At 39.2% G+C, this 20,181-nt stretch overlaps 1 protein-coding gene across 1 annotated transcript; it reads right to left on the bottom strand.

Annotated features, from left to right (window-relative positions):
* Positions 1–390: 390 nt before the first annotated feature.
* LOC149378705 (protein FAR1-RELATED SEQUENCE 6-like) lies at positions 391–1,128 on the bottom strand. Its single transcript, XM_089603832.1, has one exon. It carries the CDS (start codon positions 1,126–1,128, stop codon positions 391–393), a length of 738 nt encoding a protein of 245 aa, XP_089459958.1.
* Positions 1,129–20,181: the final 19,053 nt, after the last annotated feature.

Raw genomic sequence — 20,181 nt, 5'->3', positions numbered from 1 at the left:
TAATTTGATATGTACTTCTCAACTGCGAAGTTTCAAAAACTGCAAGCCGCAATGCCGTGGGGACAGATAAAGTTGTCAGTTTGAAAGACACGGCAACTACATGTCTTCTCTCTCAAATTTACAGCCCACTTTTGCCCCTCTCTATCAACGACTTCAAACTCGTACACCGATGATGGATGCACCTGTTCCAGTAGATTTAGCGTGGTATTCTTCAAGTTTTTTATTCGCGTCAACGCAAAGGATCGTCAACGTTCCCAACGCTTTTTCTCTACGTTCGTAAAACCATTTACTCATTCTCTCCCGGAGAAAATCAAATAGCTTGGCAATAGGGAACTCTCTCGGTTTGACATTCATTGCATTCAGCGACTCGGCATTGTTTGATGTCATTATTTAGTACCTCTTCTCCGTGTAGAAACTACGAGCCCATTTTTCGTGGCCTACGTCGTTCTGAAGATACGCTCGGACTCTTGGATCTTCCTCATCTATCATAAGCATATACTTTTCAAACTCTGCATACGTGTATGCCTTTGTTGTAGCATAGAACGTCCAATTCACCTCTTTTGATAGACCTTTGATTTGGTTCTTCACGTTCTTCAAAAGATGAAACATGCAATAACCATGGTCTGAGTTAGTGAAAACCTTTTTCACACTGTTAATGATTCCCGCGTTCCTGTCAGACACTATGACCTGATGTGACCTCTCCCCGATTGCTTCCTTTAACCTTGTCAAGAAGTAAACCCACGATTCAGTAGATTTTGAATCACCAGCGCCGAATGCGAGGGGGTAAACTTGTTCATTCGCATCCATACCACATGCTGAAAACAGTGTGCCTTTATAGTAACTCTTCAAAAAAGTGTCGTCGATGATAACTACAGGTCGTAGATACTTCCACCCCCTTTTCCAAGCACTAAGCGATATGAAGAAGTATTTGAAACGGCGGGATCGAGGAGTTGTGACAAGGTCGAATGACGAACCTGGATTGTTAGTCGACCACATGTACATGAATTTCGGCAGAGATCTATACGATGCATCATCGGTACCAAACAATGATGATAGTGCCGCCTGTCTTGACCTCCATGCTTTTTTGTAGGACATGTCCACTCCAAAATCTTGTTGCATGTAGGACATGATGTCTTTGGGTTTGCATGGTGAACATGAGGGATCGATGTACCTGTGTTTCATAGTCTCGCCTACAAATGTGGATGTAGCCTGAGGATGTTCTCCTTGTCTGAATTGTGTAGCACACGTGTGCTCAGAATCATACCTGCAAGAATGTAAGAGCAATGTTAATTTCGGGTGACCACGATAATATCAATGTAGAAATAAGTAATAAGTCACCTCCTCACTTCAAAGATCTCGGATGTAGTCTTTTTTACTCCACGAACAGACCACGCGCATGAGTCATCTCGACAAACAACATGGATATACCGTTTGTTAGAAGTCTTCGTCTTGAACGTAAAATGTTTGGTGATTGCTAACATGCATAAATGTTTCTTCAGAGTTGCTTTGTTGGCATACAATCCTCCTTGACTAGTCTCAGCGGAGAGTGAATATCTGACAAATCAAGGTCATGATGTATATTTTGGTTATCCGTGGAAGGCGTAGCGCATTGACTCGTCCTCCTCGTTCTAGAGCAAGGCGTACTAAACCGTTTTAGAGTGCCTGAGCGCGGAGGGGTCTGCCATGGTGTGCCTGAATGACTGCCATGGTGTGCCTGAATGACTCTGATTCGGGTTGGGGATCTTGGGAGAACTAGCCTCCGACTTAGGAGACGACATGTCCGCTTGTGCTGGTTGACCGGTGTTCGGAGTTGAACCAACGCCTGAGTCCGAAACCAACGGCTCTTGCTTCAATGGCTCCATATCTACTACCAAACTAAGTTTGGATCTGTCCGGTTTCTCATTCCGAAGATGCAAGTAACATTTCAAACTTAGGTCGGAGTCAATACTTACTGGGGGTACCGACCCTTCTGTCTCATAAGAAACACGGAGGACTTGATTTTTAGGTGAGCGATTGAGCGTGGCATACAATAACTGCATAAACTCCTCGTACGTTGCTTTTATCGGTACTAAGATTCCCACTGCACACCTAGGGCCAGCGTCGTATCGTTCATGTTTCACTCATCTATCGCTATGCTTGACGAAGGTATGAATGTCTTTCATAACTGCAAATAGTGGAGATAAAGTCACATTAAATTATTTTCTCATAAAACTTTATTATATGCGCAGATATATAGTAAGCACTTGAATCCATATTATATAATATCGTTCATGTTTGTCAATGCAGACTTTAGTTTCGTGACTATGGTGTCACGAAATAATTTAGTTTCGTGACAATATTGTCACGAAATAATTTCGTTTTGTGACAATATTGTCACGAAATATGGAGTCATGCTGAAGCTTTCGTGACTATGGGTGTCACGAAATAATTTAATTTCGTGACAATAGTGTCACGAAATAATTTTGTTTTGTGACTATATTGTCACGAAATATGGAGTCATGCTGAAGCTTTCGTGACTATGGGTGTCACGAAATAATTTAGTTTCGTGACAGTCACGAAATAATTTCGTTTTGTGACTATATTGTCACGAAATATTGAGTCATGCTGAAGCTTTCGTGACAACGTTGGTCACAAACACTGTAACGAAATGGCTATGTATGAGGGAGCTTACCGGAATAAAGAGCGAAAAGAGTGTCAATGTGCGAGCTTACTGCGCCGGAAAAGGCAGAGAGAGACGGCGGCGAAGGTGGGTGGCCTTGGAAGACGATGGACGGCGCAAACTAAGAGAGAGAGGAGGGATGGCCGTCAAGTTAGAGAGAGAAGACGGACGCCGGCTGAGATCCAAACACCCGGATGACAATGAGACACGACGCCAATGGAGGAGATGCGACGGAGACAATGGAGGAGATGAAACAAGTGCAATGGAGAAGATGAAGCCGATAATAAATGAAAGAAAATAAAGAAGGAAAGATGAGAGTAGGGTTTACTTTTTAGGATTCTTTTAAAAAAATAAATAGAAAATAAATAAGGGTATAATTGTAATTACATAAATACAAATAAATGAAGAGGTCCTATTGCTGACCTTTTAAAAAAAACGTCCAAAAAAGTCATTTGGTCTTTATTTACTCCTAGTTTTGGAAAACTCCCAAATTTAAATTACAAACAAATCTCCAAACAGTTAAAAACATATTGATTAAACTTGGATTAATTAAAATATGTGTTTTTACTCTATTTATAGAGTTGTGAGGTAATGCATTGTAGGTGCTCTAAGGCCTCAGATTTTTTGTGAAGAAAAGACTCAAATATTTTTCTCGACTACGAAAAGAAGGCATACAAAAAAATTTATGTACGAGGTCCAACTTTATTTATGATATATTTTATATATTTTTTAAAAAAACCTAATTTTTTTACATTTTTGCTTAAGGCCAAATAATATACATTAAACTGGCCCTGCTTACAGTGCAACAAACAAAATGACATCATGTGTTTTTGCTTATGGAAAAAAAATTGAAAATGGGCAAACAATCCTCTTCTATATTGGATTTTTTATTGCTTTTGCTGTTAAATAGCCGATTATACCCTTACATACTTGGTTACCAGACACTCATGGAGAGGCACATTACAGTACTTGTATGCTGCTAGCTGGAATCTTATTAAAAATGGGCGCATATGGATTAGTTCGGATAAATATGGAATTATTGCCCCGCGTCCATTCTCTATTTTCTCATTGGTTGATGCTAGTCGGCACAATTCAAATAATCTATGCAGCTTCAACATCTCCTGGTCAATGGAATTTTTTTTTTTTAAAAAAGAATAGCTTATTCCTCTGTATCTCACATGGGTTTCATAATTATAGACCTCTTTTTAAAAGTAAAAGGTAAACTTATGCACAACAATCCGTCCAATTTGAAGCAATTAACGGTTGAGCTCTATTATTTTGTTTGTTATCTTAGACTAATTGATGATACTTGTTATGAGGGATTTTGCCTTACCCAAAAAAAGTAAAGGCCCAACCCAAAAACTAAAAAATAAAAGAGGATTGTTGAGCCTGGCCCAATAAGAGTTCAGACATCTTAAGGGAGCATTTCCAAAGGAAAATTCAGAACGAGAATGAGGACATTACCTACTCTTGTCATGACTATTCACCAATAGGACCGCTTGACAACGGCGTCCCTCCTCGTAACTGGGTCGTGCCTTCGACATGATCGCCCGACAACTTCGTTCCACCTCAACGGGGGCGGTCCAACAGCCCGGCGACGACGCCCCTCCCCAGACGGGGTTGTCCCTTCGACACGATCGCCCAATGACGTCGCCCACCCTCAACGAGGTCGTCCCTTCGAAAAGACCGCCCGGCGACGCCGTCCCAACTCGACGGAGTTGAGTCCCTTCGAAAAAACCACACGACATCGCCCTCATCAACATGGTCGTCCATTCAGCAAGATCGCTTGGCAACAACGCCCCTTCCTCGACAGGGTTTTACCTTCGGAAAGACCGCCTGGCGACGACGCCTCTCCCCCCGATGCGGCCTTCCATTTCGACGAGACCGTCTGGCGACGTCGGCCCCCCTCGATTGAGTCGTCCCTTCGGCAAGACCGTCTGGCGACGAAGCTCCTCCCCCGACGAGGTCGTTCATTCGACAGGACCGCCGGCGACAGCGCTCCCCTCGGCAGGGTCATCCCTGCAACAGGACCACCCGACGACGGCTCCTCTCCCCAGACGGGGTCGTCCCTTCGACACGATCGCCCAACGGCAGCACCCCCCCCCCCCCCCCCGACGAAGTCGTACATTCTTGCCCACGATAGATAACAAATAAATAATTACTAAATAGAATAATGGTTTACTTTATTAGCATCATATGATTAGTGGGTTGAGGTCGGAATATCAAAATCAATAGCAACTATCATTCATAGCTTCCGTATTAAACTGAGTCACGTGTTGGGCACCTGAGTTCGGGCGGTGTTGCTAAAACATAGTCGATGACTGATACATGCTTGGACAGTTGTATCTAAAGTTATATGTGCGGAACACTAGTGAAGGTTGATCACGACGTGCAAGTATTCTACACTTGTGGTAAGTGTACGACCCGTACAGACTGTGGTTATAGATGTGTCGTTTAAGTACCGTTACGACGCACTAACCGGGGTCGCTTTGATGGTCACAGTGAGATTTGATCTAAATCCTGAAGTGATCATGGACACTGGATCATGTTACCGAACTCTTTGGCTTATTCTCTAAAAGGCTACTATCATGCTAATCACAGCTTATGTCCTGGGAGTTTCTAGCATGATTCGAGCGGGAAATGGTTGACAGATACAGAAACCAGCCTTCCTGAAAGAAGGTCAGTGTTCACTCACCTAACGGTTGATTCCAGAACCGGTAGATTGTCGGCACTTTCGAAGTTTGTACTTTCGGAAGAATCTTTCGCTGAGGAAGCAACAGTGCTTAGGGTATATATATATCAAGAAAGGTATAACGGATTAATTGACCTATCTCGATACGGGTTGAACCTGGAGGATCTTGATCACGTACTGACTAGATCAGTGGACACTCGCCATGATGAGTAAATATAATTCTAGTATAAAGGAGAGTTCAGTCTTGACGTACCTAGGTGGAGTCTGACCAAGATTAGACAAATCGATGTGGAAAAAAGAAAGGACTTTTTCGTCTTTTCATTGGATTTGTTAAGCTTCTATTACTAGGTCCATAGTCCTCGATTTGGCTTCGATAAGACGAATAAAGAACCTCTAATAGTAATGTGTTTCATTATTATAATCTCACAAGCTGTAATTGTGATTTAAAGCATCTATGAAATATGGGTGTATTTGCATAATTAAATAATTATTTATGGTAGTATTAATTATTTATTATTTGATCAAGTAAATAATTAATCAATTACTTATTTGTTTATTGTTCGACCAAGTAAATAAATAATTAATTGGGCTTTGCCTTGCACTAAATGAGGTGGACGAATTTTAGAGTTTCGGGCATTGGGATTTGCGCCAAAAATTCATTGACCGTGTGCCATAAAATTCGTCTATAACATAATTGGTAGTTACCAATATTTTCTCTTTAGTTGTTTAAATAAAGGAGAGAGAAAAATATTTAAAAGGAAATAAGATATTGCCATTTATTCTCTGATTTCTGTCTCATGAATATTAGGAGAGAATAATATTTAAAATGAAATAAGATATTGTCTTTTATTCTCTCTCATAAAAGAAGATGTTGACTTCTGGTGCTGAGTCATCTAAGGCACGTCCGAATACTTCAAAGGGGAAAGGTCCCGCTAAGAAGGAAAGGAAGAACTTCAAGAGAAGTGGAAAAGGAAAAGAAAAGAAGCGAGAAAGCATTGGTAAATGTCACCACTGCAATACTGAAGGCCATTGGAAGAGGCATTGTCCTTTGTACTTGGCTGAGCTTGAGAAAAACAAGAAGAATGCTGGTATGGTACCTTAAAATTCATGATTAAAGATATCCTAAAAATGTTTTGAGGATAATTATTCATGAGCATACTTCTTTTCTTGTTGCAGAGCAGATCTGATGGAGCACACATGTGTAGACGAGCTCGCTGAACAATGTCGGATTCAAGCCCGAATTGTAGAGAAGCTCATGCTCCGTTTGAAGATCTAATTTCCCGCTAGTTTTATTACTTTCATTTTTGGATTTATTTTTGAACATGGGATGTGTCATTTAATAATCCGAGGTTCTCTGGATTGTAGCCTTTATGGCTATTCCAGAAAGGATGAATCTTTCTTTCTTTATGTTTTATTACATTATTTATGAACACAAGGTTGTGTCTTTAAATATTTCCTTCTATTGAATGCCTTGATTGCTTTTATGATATTTGAATATGCATGAATGCTTATGTCCTTATGAAAAAGATATAGAATATGAAAGTCACGTTTTTTCTGTTCATATGCTATATAAAAGCACAATAAATAAATATAAATATTTTCTAAGTTATTATCTCTGTTAGAATTTAATTAGCTTTTATTGCTTCATTAAATTCTTATGTTGAATATGTTTTATTGTTTAAGAACTATTTAGAGCTTTGAAAGCGTCTAAATAATTATTACCATTATTCGACAATGACTTGTGCGAATAATAAGTAATAAAGGAGACACAACTAAAAGTTAGTGTTGATGATGAATTAAATTAGTGGGTGTTGTCAATGGTGCCCACAAGAAGAGTTGTAGTCTTTATTTTGTACATTTGATGTAATAAAGTCTCATGAAGACTCTTGCTTGTAATTGCCTATCTATTCATTAATAAAGTTGAAACGTTCATTCATTCTTTCTTTGTTTGAAGCTTTATGATAAAACCTTAGTCTTTTAGTCCATAAACAAACTTAACAACTTACGAAGAGACAAATGTAGATTTGCATGAACAAACTCTTCGTAGTTTGCTTAAAACGATATATTCGCAATCTTAGGGTCAAAGGACTATTGACCTCAGTATGATTGTTAGAAGAATCTATGATGTCTGGTTATGAGGCATTGAGAGTTGGGGACTCTATAGTTCTTCTAGGTATCTTCCGAAGGTACTGAATTGACCAGTGCACTTCTAGAGACAATATAAGAACAAACCATTTAACCTCTTATGTCTCGAAGTCACTATGTATGAATTGCATCATGCTTACCTTAATCCTGAAATGAGACATGCCATTTCACACCTTAGTATTCTCATTTGAGAAAGTCAAAGTTCGGACTCACTATGTGATTCCGAACAAGGCCTATTGGTGAAGTACTAAGTTGTGAGTCTGTCATGAGTAACTTTGTGAAGTTCTCATAGATATGGAATTCATGTACAAGATTGCTGAAATGCAATGTATGTCACCTGATGCTTTGTTCCTTGGAGTGTGAATAAATGAATTGGCCAGTGTCCAAATTGAGTCCTGACTCTTTTGGATGAAACAATGTGACTTGTTAGCTCCTCGTCAATACATTGTTTCTAACTTATTCACAAGCGACAAAGGAGTTGAGGAAATAACAGCTAGAAGGGTAAAATGGTAATTTAGTAAATCCCGACTAGCTGATGACATTCATGAAGGGTAAACATAGATAATATTCAGTGGATCCGCTCATCATAATTAGGTCGAATTCTTGAGTAGAAAATAAATTCATTTGAACCGAGAGATTTTCAGTGTCAGCTCTTTAGTGGAGTCAGTTGGCATTAAGCTAGACTTGGAAAAGGTTTGTGAACTTTTGAGTCCAAGTGTTTAGCTAAAGCTTTGTTCATTTGGGTCCATGAGGTCACTGTCACGAATCACATCGATAGGAATAGTTAAACTGGAAGCTAAGTCAAAACAAGAACGAAAATAGTGAAAAGGGTATTTTTGTCTTTTGAGACAAACGATGAAATGAATGTCAATAAATTTTTGACAAGGTCATTTTATGACATGTTTCACTCGGCCATGACTTGATCATTGGGCCTTGTGAATTAATTTCATTTCATAAGAATTTTATTGAAAATTCTTATTGGGCCTTTTTCATGTTGTCATGAACAAATGGAAAAGATTCTAGAAGCCCATTCTAGAAGGACATAGGCGCCCAACATACCCAACCAAGAGAGAATATTTTGTGCATAAATGTATCAAGATACTTGCCAAAAGAAAAAGAGGAAACAAATTTGCATGAGGATGCTTTAGGGTAATCGGCCAAGAGAGAACAAGGCAAGGCAAGGAACAAAAATGGAAACAAATCCAAGCCTTCTAGAAGGCATCCTTGGCCGAGCATCTCAAGTGGGAAAAGAGGTAATTGGCTCATGAATATGTGATATTCTATAGAAGAGGAAACTACCTTATAGAAGGTGAGACCTCTCCTATAAATAGGAGCCCCTTTTTCTCACAATTCATTTTCATCCAAAGTTTTAGAGATTGAGAGCTTCTCTCTCTAGACTTGGCCGCCCCTTCCTCTCTCTCTCTCTAGTTTATATTTTCGATTTTTCTTGTCTTGGCACCTAGGTCCTCACTCGACCTAGTGTTTAGCTCTGCGACTTCGAGACTCGTTCTTAAGTCGTAGTGTTTAAAAGTGCCCACTCACTGATTCCTTCTTTTCGAGTGATTTAGTGATAGAAACTTTCGTGGTTGCTCGAGGTGCCGAGGAAAGAAAGAGAGACATGCTGCGAGGGGAGACGAGCGTTGCAACTTTCCAAAAGCTTCTACAAGGTTCAAGCTTCAAGAAAGGTTAGTAACTTTAATAGCTCATATTAGTTTTTATTTACATGTACATGCTCTTGTCTAGGTTAGTAAAAACTAGTTTTACTTAAAAAGAAAATTTTTAAAATTCCGCCGCTTAACGAAGCGTTAAACTTTTTCTTAAACCCTAGATCGATTCCAACAAATGGTATCAGAGCTATGGTCAAAGGAATGCATGTGCATGTTTTTAAATTATGAGCTTGAAAATCGTTTTCGAAAGTTTACTAATTTTGTGACAAGTTAGAATTGTAATCTTAGATTTTTTTTTAATTTATTGCTCTTGTCTCTAAATTAAAAACCATGTTGATTTTCTATGAGTTTGGGATGTTTTTAAAACACATTAGAATCAGTTCTAAAAGTTTTTAATTTTTTATATTGAAAAACGTGTTTTAAAGGTTTGAGAATTTTCGAGTAAAATTTTGTGACTAGTTTTGATATCTTGCTAGTTTCTTATTTTTACTTGAATCGTTTTATGCTTGTTGTTATTTCTTTTATGCCTTGTTATTACCTTGCTAATAAAAACACAAATAAAAGCTTTAAACAACATCTTAAAACGTTCCGTTACACTTGATTCTTTTTCGCACCTAAATAGGACCAAGCTTTAATTTATTTCTTTTTCTTCGAGCTGGAGTAAACCCGCATTAAAAGTGGCATAACTCTCTGCTCAGAAATCTAAATTTAATGATTCTTGAATAAAATTAAAGCTCTGTCTGTCCTCTGTCCAATGCCACCGGTTTCGGCTGAAAAGGACATCGGAGCCGCCAGATATGGCTATTTTACTCCGAGGTGCGCGGCTGTCTGAAACTCCAGTTTTTTAGAAATCCGGATTTTCAAACCCCACTACCATGAGTTATAGAACTCTAATGAGAAAATTTTCTTGAGCAAAAATGTTTTTCATATGATTATAAACATGATGTGTAAGATTAAAATGTTTTGATTTTTGAAATTTTAATTGAAATTGAATCTTTACAAAACTAGTTTGAATTTTGAAAAACCGTTTTCACTTTCAAACTTGAAAATATTTTGTCATCCAAATCAAATAAATTTTCAAAATGTTTTCAAAACTATATCTATATCACATATGTTCAAAATCTATATGCTCTTGAAAATTTGAGTGGGAGGTCTCCTTGTAGACAAGCCGAAAAATAAAAGGATGTGTAATCTCAAACTTTCAAGTGTTCGAGTGAGTTGAAGTTCACACTTCCCTCACGCACTTTCCCGAAATAGAAAATAGGAAAAGATCGAGTATGTCCCTTGTGCCTTTATGCACTAATACTGCTCTGAACATGTCGATCTAGGATTCTCTTCTAGTTGTCCGCTCTGTCGCTCTCTAACTAGGAAATTTGTTTCCGAACTTATAAGAGTCGATGAACCAACTCCAAAAACTAAGTGGGAGGGTTATATTCGTTGTTTGTAACCCGCGATCCCCAACACTAGTGAAAGATGCAATAACGTGGGACTAAGAGCCGCTCTTGCGACCCTCACTTAAATGTGAGTACTCCAAGGCGTTATTGCTTCGATCATTGCTCAATGAGCTACGTCCGAGAGTGATGCAATGATGGCAAGGCCTCCCCTTGGGGGATTGTTTTTAAAGCTGATCTTTTGGACTAAGTGGTTGGTTGCACGCTTAGGCTCAATCCCTAGTATCCTCCCTTGAGGCTCTGCGAAAGGATGTGAGTGATCAAACCAATTTACAAGGTGGCTAGTCAAAATAGATGTATTGACATCTTGGCTTAGCATTAATGATGTGTCATTTACTTATAAATGGAGATTTTTTGCGGCCTTCTCTTGAGGGAGTAAATTATCGTTTGGTTTATAACACCTTTGGATTTTACAAAAGTCTTAATGAAACTTAAATCCTAAACCAAAGACTAATCATAAACTTGTTTCAACTTTTATAGGCAATATGTCTCTCAACCCTCTCTCTACAATTCTTTCCTCGAATAAACTCGAAGGCGACAATTACGTCGACTGGAAACGTAACCTCGACATAGTCCTTACTGTCGACAAGCACAAATGGGTTCTCACCACCCCCTGTCCTCAAACGAATGATGATTCGACGCAAGAGGAGAAAGACGTCCTGGCGGCCTGGCTTCGATCCGATGAGATTGCGAGATGCTATATTTTGGCATCGATGAACAATGTGTTGCAACAACAACATCGTGATTACGAAACTGCCACCGATATGCTCTACAATCTCCATGAGATGTTTGGAGGGCAAGGACGTCAAGCTAGGCAACAAGCGGTCCGACAATTCATGAACTGTCGTATGAAGGCTGGAACTCCCGTTAGAGATCATATGATGCTGATCGTTAGCTATCTCAACGAGATGGAGATTCTTGGATCTGAGATTGATGGGGAGACTAAAATAGATATGATCTTGGAAACTCTCCCCGAAACCTTTGATACCTTCAAGTTGAATTATTCCATGAACAAGCTAGAGTACACTGTTACCGAGCTCATGAAGGAACTTCAAACCGCTGAGGCACTCACTAAGAAAAAGAGGGCTCAAGGAGAAGTACATGTTACTGCCTCCACCTCTGGATCTAAGAAGAGACCTCGCAACGCCGAGAAGAAGAACCAACCTAAGGTTCACATGAAGAAGAAGGCGCCAAAGGCTCCAAAGGTGGACAAGTCTAACGACAAGTGCCACCACTGCAACGAGCCTGGTCACTGGCGTAGGAACTGTCCTGCCTACCTCAAAACCAAAGCAAAAGGTATTGTACTTGTTACTGAAGCCTGTTTAGTAGCTGATAATGTATCATCGTGGATTATTGACTCCGCTGCTACTAACCATATTTGCTGCTCCTTGACTGGTTTTAGGAAAAGCAAAAGCTTAGAGGATGGCGACTTCTGCTTCAAGTGGGGTGATGAGAGCGTGGTGTCTGCGAAGGCTGTGGGATCCGTGACGCTATCTTTTGAAGATCGAACTTTAAATTTGAATAATGTTTATTATGTTCCTTCCTTTGGGAAAAACCTAGTATCTGTTGCTCAACTTTTCGAGCAAGATTATTATTTAAAGTTTATAAAGAATGGAATTCGTATTTCTTTTTCTAATTCTTTCGTCACTGATGCATGTATGAAGAATGGTCTTTTTAACATCTATCCCACTCAACCTTCTCTTTTAGACACCGAAATAGATAACGATCTAATTAGGGAGCCAAAAAGGATCAAACTTTCTGAATCCTCCGATCTAACAAAATCAACATACCTCTGGCACTTAAGACTTGGTCATATCAGTCTAGATAGGATTAAGAGACTTGTGAGGGATGGTCCACTCCAAGCCTCTGCAATAGGCTCACTACCTACTTGTGAATCCTGCATAGAAGGAAAAATGACTAAGCGACCTTTCTCCGATAAGGGTCGAAGAGCTACTGAGTTGCTGGAACTAATACATTCTGATGTATGTGGTCCGCTCAACCAACAGGCACGTGGAGGATACGAATACTTCGTTACCTTCACTGATGATTACTCAAGATATGGGTTTGTCTATTTGCTTAAACACAAATCCGAGACCTTTAACGTATTTAAGGTCTTTAGGGCTTTAGTGGAAAAGCAAACTGGCAAAGTGATCAAAACCCTTCGATCTGATCGAGGTGGTGAGTATATGTCTGGAGAGTTCGATGACTTTCTTAAAGAAGAAGGTATCGCTTCTCAGCTTACCGCACCTAGCACACCTCAACAAAACGGAGTGTCAGAGAGAAGAAACCGAACTCTTATGGAGATGGTTAGATCGATGATGAGTTACTCATCACTCCCGCTTTCCTTTTGGGGATATGCCCTCGACACAGCCGCCTACATTCTGAACCAAGTTCCGTCTAAAACGGTTCCTGGTACTCCTTATGAGAGATGGACTGGCCGTAAAGTGAATCTTGGCCGCATCCGAATTTGGGGTTGTCCTGCACACGTGCTGAGGCAAAAGACTAGCAAGTTGGCTAGTAGGTCAGAATTGTGCCTGTTTGCAGGATATCCGAAGGAAACCAAAGGTTTTACTTTCTATAGTCCCGAGGACGATAAGACTTTCGTTAGCACGAATGCTCGTTTCCTTGAGGAGGACTTTATGAAGGATGCGAAACCTAGAAGCAAAATTGTGCTTGAAGAAAAGTTGGGTGAGGAAGCTTCTACCTCATCTGTAAGAACTGTTCTTACCCCAACTGAAACACAACCTAACTCATCAGAATCTCGTCAAGTAGTACTTAGACGTAGTGGGAGGGCTACTCAAAATCCTGACAGGTACATGTCTTATGGAGACTCTCTTGTAGCCGTCTCCGACATGGATAACCCTGTTTCCTATAGCCAAGCAATGGCTTGTTCTGAATCAAACCTTTGGCTTGACGCCATGAAAGTTGAAATGCACTCGATGTATGTCAACAAAGTCTGGAAACTTGTAGACCTTCCTGAAGGGATTAAACCTGTAGGGTGTAAGTGGATATACAAGAAGAAAATGGGTCCTGATGGGAACGTCGAGACGTTCAAAGCACGACTTGTGGCAAAGGGTTATACCCAACAAGAAGGGATTGACTATGAAGAAACCTTCTCGCCAGTCGCAATGCTTAAATCCATCCGCATACTCCTATCCATAGCTGGAGCTCTCGACTATGAGATCTGGCAAATGGATGTCAAGACAGCCTTTCTGAATGGCAATCTTGACGAGCGCATTTACATGGCTCAACCAGACGGTTTCGTGGATAAAGGTCAAGAGACCAAGGTTTGTGAGTTGCTTAAATCCATTTATGGACTAAAGCAAGCATCTAGGTCATGGAATATTAGATTCGATGAAACTGTAAAGAGCTTCGGCTTTGAACAGTCAATAGATGAGCCTTGTGTTTACAAGTTAATACACGAAGGCAAAGTTGTGTTTCTGGTACTATATGTCGATGATATACTACTCACTGGTAATGACGTGGGTAAGTTATCTGAGGTTAAGGTCTGGCTAGCAAAGCAATTCGATATGAAGGATCTAGGAGAAGCCGCGTACATTCTGGGAATCCAAATCTTTCGAGATAGGAAAAACCGGACCCTGTCGCTCTCTCAAGCATCTTATATTGATAAGGTAATGGATCGCTTTTCGATGCAAGACTGCAAGAGGAGTCAAACACCCTTTAGGCATGGAGTTTCACCCTCTAAGGACCAGTCTCCCAAGACTGCACAAGAGCTTGAAGACATGAGGAAGATTCCTTACGCCTCTGCCGTAGGAAGCCTCATGTATGCTATGCTTTGCACTAGACCTGATATATGTTTCGCCGTTGGCGTAGTTAGCCGTTTCCAATCCAACCCTGGACCCGAGCACTGGATTGTTGTTAAGCATGTTCTTAAGTATCTTCGAAGAACTAGGAACTTGATGCTTACATACTCAGGTACTGACCTGACTATGACGGGATATACCGACTCCGATTTTCAAGCGGATAAGGATTCCAGGAAATCCACTTCGGGATCTGTGTTCATCCTTAATGGTGGAGCTGTTGTGTGGAGAAGTATTAAGCAATCTTGCATTGCTGACTCCACAATGGAAGCAGAATATGTGGCTGCTTGTGAAGCATCCAAAGAGGCTGTATGGCTTAGAAAGTTCCTTAAGTATTTGGAAGTTGTTCCAAACGACGACGAGCCCATGACCCTTTATTGTGATAATAGTGGGGTTGTCGCTAACTCAAAGGAACCTAGAAGCCATAAGCGCTCTAAGCATAATGAGAGGAAATACCATTTGATTCGAGAGATCGTGCAGCGCGGAGACGTGGAAGTGAAGAAGATCTCAACGGTGGACAACCTCGCAGATCCATTCACCAAGGCCCTAGCGAACAAGGTCTTCGACCAACATCGTGAGGGATTAGGCATGAAGGACTACACACACCTTCTTTGAGTCAAGTGGGAGTTTGTTGTCAATGGTGCCCACAAGAAGAGTTGTAGTCTTTATTTTGTACATTTGATGTAATAAAGTCTCATGAAGACTCTTGCTTGTAATTGCCTATCTATTCATTAATAAAGTTGAAACGTTCATTCATTCTTTCTTTGTTTGAAGCTTTATGATAAAACCTTAGTCTTTTAGTCCATAAACAAACTTAACAACTTACGAAGAGACAAATGTAGATTTGCATGAACAAACTCTTCGTAGTTTGCTTAAAACGATATATTCGCAATCTTAGGGTCAAAGGACTATTGACCTCAGTATGATTGTTAGAAGAATCTATGATGTCTGGTTATGAGGCATTGAGAGTTGGGGACTCTATAGTTCTTCTAGGTATCTTCCGAAGGTACTGAATTGACCAGTGCACTTCTAGAGACAATATAAGAACAAACCATTTAACCTCTTATGTCTCGAAGTCACTATGTATGAATTGCATCATGCTTACCTTAATCCTGAAATGAGACATGCCATTTCACACCTTAGTATTCTCATTTGAGAAAGTCAAAGTTCGGACTCACTATGTGATTCCGAACAAGGCCTATTGGTGAAGTACTAAGTTGTGAGTCTGTCATGAGTAACTTTGTGAAGTTCTCATAGATATGGAATTCATGTACAAGATTGCTGAAATGCAATGTATGTCACCTCATGCTTTGTTCCTTGGAGTGTGAATAAATGAACTGGCCAGTGTCCAAATTGAGTCCTGACTCTTTTGGATGAAACAATGTGACTTGTTAGCTCCTCGTCAATACATTGTTTCTAACTTATTCACAAGCGACAAAGGAGTTGAGGAAATAACAGCTAGAAGGGTAAAATGGTAATTTAGTAAATCCCGACTAGCTGATGACATTCATGAAGGGTAAACATAGATAATATTCAGTGGATCCGCTCATCATAATTAGGTCGAATTCTTGAGTAGAAAATAAATTCATTTGAACCGAGAGATTTTCAGTGTCAGCTCTTTAGTGGAGTCAGTTGGCATTAAGCTAAACTTGGAAAAGGTTTGTGAACTTTTGAGTCCAAGTGTTTAGCTCAAGCTTTGTTCATTTGGGTCCATGAGGTCACTGTCACGAATCACATCGATAGGAATTGTTAAACTGGAAGCTAAGTCAAAACAAAAACGAAAATTATCGAAAGGGTATTTTTGTCTTTTGAGACATAAGGATGAAATGGATGTCAATAAATTTTGACAAGTTCATTTGATGACTTAATGTCACTCGGCCATGATATGATTAACTGGGCCTTGTGAATTAATTTCATTTCATGAGAATTTTATTGAAAATTCTTAATGGGCCTTTCTCATGTTGTCATGAACAAATGAAGAAGCTTCTAGAAGCTCCTTCTAGAGAGACTTGGGCGCCTACCCTAATAGAGAAATATGAGAGTTTATTTTGTGCATAAATGTATTTAGATACTTGCCAAAAGAAAAAGAGGAAACAAATTTCCTCCAAGAGGAAAGTGGGAATCGGCCAAGTGAGAGACAAGGCAAGGCCTTGAACAAAATAGGAAACAAATCAAGGCTTCTAGAAGCCTTGAGTTGGCCGAGTGTCTCAAAGGGAAAAAAGAGGAAATTGCTCATGAATATGTGATATTCTATAGAAGAGGAAACTACCTTATTGAAGGTGAGACCTCTCCTATAAATAGGAGCCTCATTTCCTCACATTTCAATCATCCAAGTTTAAGAGATTTGAGAGACTCTCTCTCTAGAACTTTGGCCGAAAATCCTCTCTCTCTCTCTCTAGTTTATTTTCGATTTTTTCTTGTCTTGGCACCTAGGTCCTTACTCGACCTAGTGTTTAACTCTGCGACTTCGAGGCTCGTTCTTAAGTCGTAGTGTTTAAAAGTGTCCACTCACTGATCCCTTCTTTTCGAGTGATTTAGTGATAGAAACTTTCGTGGTTGCTCGAGGTGCCGAGGAAAGAAAGAGAGATGTGCTGCGAGGGGAGACGAGCGTTGCAAACTTTCCACAAGCTTCTTCAAAGTTCAAGCTTCAAGAAAGGTTAGTAAACTTCTAGCTCATATTGGTTTTTAATTACATGTACTTGCACTTGTCTAGGTTAGTAAAAACCGTTTTTACTTGTAAAAGAAAATTTTTAAAATTCTGCCGCTTACCGAAGCGTTAATTATTTTCTCAAACCCTAGATCGATTCCAACAGTGGGAGCTTCCTTAATTGGAACCTAGTCACTAATATTCGTATTGATTGAGTGGGAGCATCCTTGAATGGAACCTAGCCACTCTAGATTTATTGATTAAGTGGGAGCATCCTTAATTGGAACCTAGCCAGTCTAAAATTCAATAATCGAGTAGGAGCATCCTTAGCTGGAACCTAGCTACTCTTATTCATTGACATAGTGGGAGCATCCATAAATGGAACCTAGCCACTAAATAACCAATATTATTGAGTGGGAGCATTCTTAATTGGATTCTAGTCACTATTGTTCAATAAAAGAGGGAGAGCTTTCTTTAATGAAATCTAGCCACTTGTTGTTCAATAAATAGCAACATCCTTCACAGGATTAAACCCATCATTGAAGATAGCATCCTTAACCGGAATGTATATGCTATTATTCAATAATTAAAGTGAAAGAGTAATCAATGATTACCTTGCCACATAAATCAATGAATTGAAAGGAAGGATAATTTTGAATTATCTTGTCGTTAAAATCAATAACCTAGTGGGAGCATCCTAGAATGGATCCTTGTCACTCTCATCAACAATAAACTTTCCTTAAATGGAAAGACATGATCTTGAGATATCACTCTCGATCATACTAACTTGTCTGAAAGTTATTAGCCCATATTTAATAGATCTACCTGTTAAGCTATTAGCTTAAAGGAATATAGAGATCTATAAAAGGATTAATGAAATGGTTTAAGCTTTAATAAGCTATAAGGTAAGGGATTGAGCCCTTAAGGAGAGACATTATCATCAATGATACTCTTCTTTCTGATACCACGAACCACTTCATTAGGGATCTTCAAAATTGAAGATGAACTGTCCTTTGAGGATGAAGTTCCAATAACATAAAGACATGGATCGAAGTAGTTATACTACTAAACCTTTTGAAATATGAAAGGTAGATCCTAAGTACTTAACAAACTAGTCATGATTGTACATGGATGTTTGTTATAATCGATATTTTGAGAATGATCGATAAGTGAAGCTCCTAAACAAGTGTCATGAATAAAGTCATTACTATTATAGTTCTAGACCTCATTATGACACAAGTAAATTGACTGAGCTAACTGTTTCTAAAATTAAATTTAGAAACGACATGCTCGTTCCATTATGTCTCAAACATACTTATTGATATAAGGTATGAGCTCAACGTTGAGGCTATTGACATTGTCTTTAAAAGGACTAATAATTAGACCTTAGACAATGTCGTATTTCCGAGAATAACTACATGTGTTGTAAACACTGTAATTTCTGGAAATAATGAGATACTTAGTTATTTAAATATAGTAAATCCTTAAAGTCCTGTGTATATATTGAATATGAACACGACAAACAAGGATGAACTATAAATAACCAAGTAATGGAAAAAGGTCAATAAAGTTCTTATTTAAACACGTTCAATAAATCACACTATAGTAAGTGGTGATGAGATCAAACCATGGAATGGTGCAACCTGTTTTGGCACCAAAGGGATGTACACCTTGATAGGGAGACTTGTTATCTTTAGATATAAAGTCTGGTGTATAATCTAAAGGTATACGAAGTGTTAATTTGTTCTAAAGTAAATTTATTTACTATGAACAAATTGACTTGACCTTAAATGTTAAGTCAATCACTTGCAAAAGTGCATGAACTAGAATAATATGAAAATGGGACATATGTCAGATCGACATAAATGATAGAGTATAGATAAAATGGGAATCCATATTATGGGAATCTCAATCTTGTGTCAAAGTCTAAACCGTCTATAATGATGGCAAAGAATTAAATTGGCTGAAGGAAACTTATCTTCTCTGGTCAAAGTGGGAGATTGTTGGGAATATTGCCCACTTGAAGATAATGATTACTAAATTCGATAATAAGATTACTTTATTAGCATTATATGATTAGTGGGTTGAGTTCTAAACAATTAGAATCAATAACAACTATCTTCCATAGCCTCCGTATCTAACTGAGTCACGTGTTGGGCACCTGAGTTCGGGCGGTGTGCTAAAACATGGTCGATGACTGATATACGCCTGGAAAGCTATATCTAAAGTCATATATGTGGAACACATAGGTGAAGGCTGATCACTATGTGGGAGCATTCTACACTTGTGGTAAGTGTACGACCTGGACAGGTCTTGGTGTAGATGTGTCGTTACGACACACTAACCGAGGCCACTATGATGGTCACAGTGACACTTGATCTAAATCCTGAAGTGATCATGGACACTGGGTTATGTTACTGAGCTCTTTGACTCATTCGCTAGAAGGCTATTCATGCTAATCACAGCTTATGTCTTGGGAGTTTTCTCAGAGCATGATTCGAGTGGGAAGTGATTTACAGATACGGAATCCAGCCTTCCTGAAAGAAGGTTAATGTTCACTCACCTAAGGGTTGATTCCAGAACCGATAGATTGCTAGCACTTTCGAAGTAAGTAACATTCGAAAGAATCTTTCGCTGGGGAAGCAACAATGCTTAGGGCTGATATGTATCAAGAGAAGTATAACGGAAAAATTGACTTCTCTTGACACGGGTTGAACCTGGAGGATCTTGATCACGAACTGACTATATCAGTGGACACTCGTCACGATGAGTAAATATAATTCTAGTATAAAGGAGAGTTCAGTCTTGGCTTACAAGGTGGAGTATTTGACCAAGATTAGACGAATCGATAGACAAAAGAGAAAGGACTATTTCGTCTTTTTCATCGGATTTGTTAAGCTCCTATTACTAGGTCCATAGTCCCCGATTCGGCTCTGATAAAGGCGGATAAGAACTTTCGTATAATAATGTTTATCATTATTAATCTCACTTGCTGTAATTGTGATTGACAGCATTAATTCTGGAAAACGGGTATTCGCATAATTAAATAAATATTTATGGTAGAATTGTTTATTTATTATTTGATCAAGTAAATAAACA

Source organism: Urtica dioica, chromosome 12 (assembly GCF_054948205.1).
Source record: "Urtica dioica subsp. dioica isolate 48M chromosome 12, U.dioica_male_clone48M_v1_H2, whole genome shotgun sequence".
NCBI classification, from domain to species: Eukaryota; Viridiplantae; Streptophyta; class Magnoliopsida; order Rosales; family Urticaceae; genus Urtica; species Urtica dioica.
This window is presented reverse-complemented; position numbering and strand designations above follow the sequence as displayed.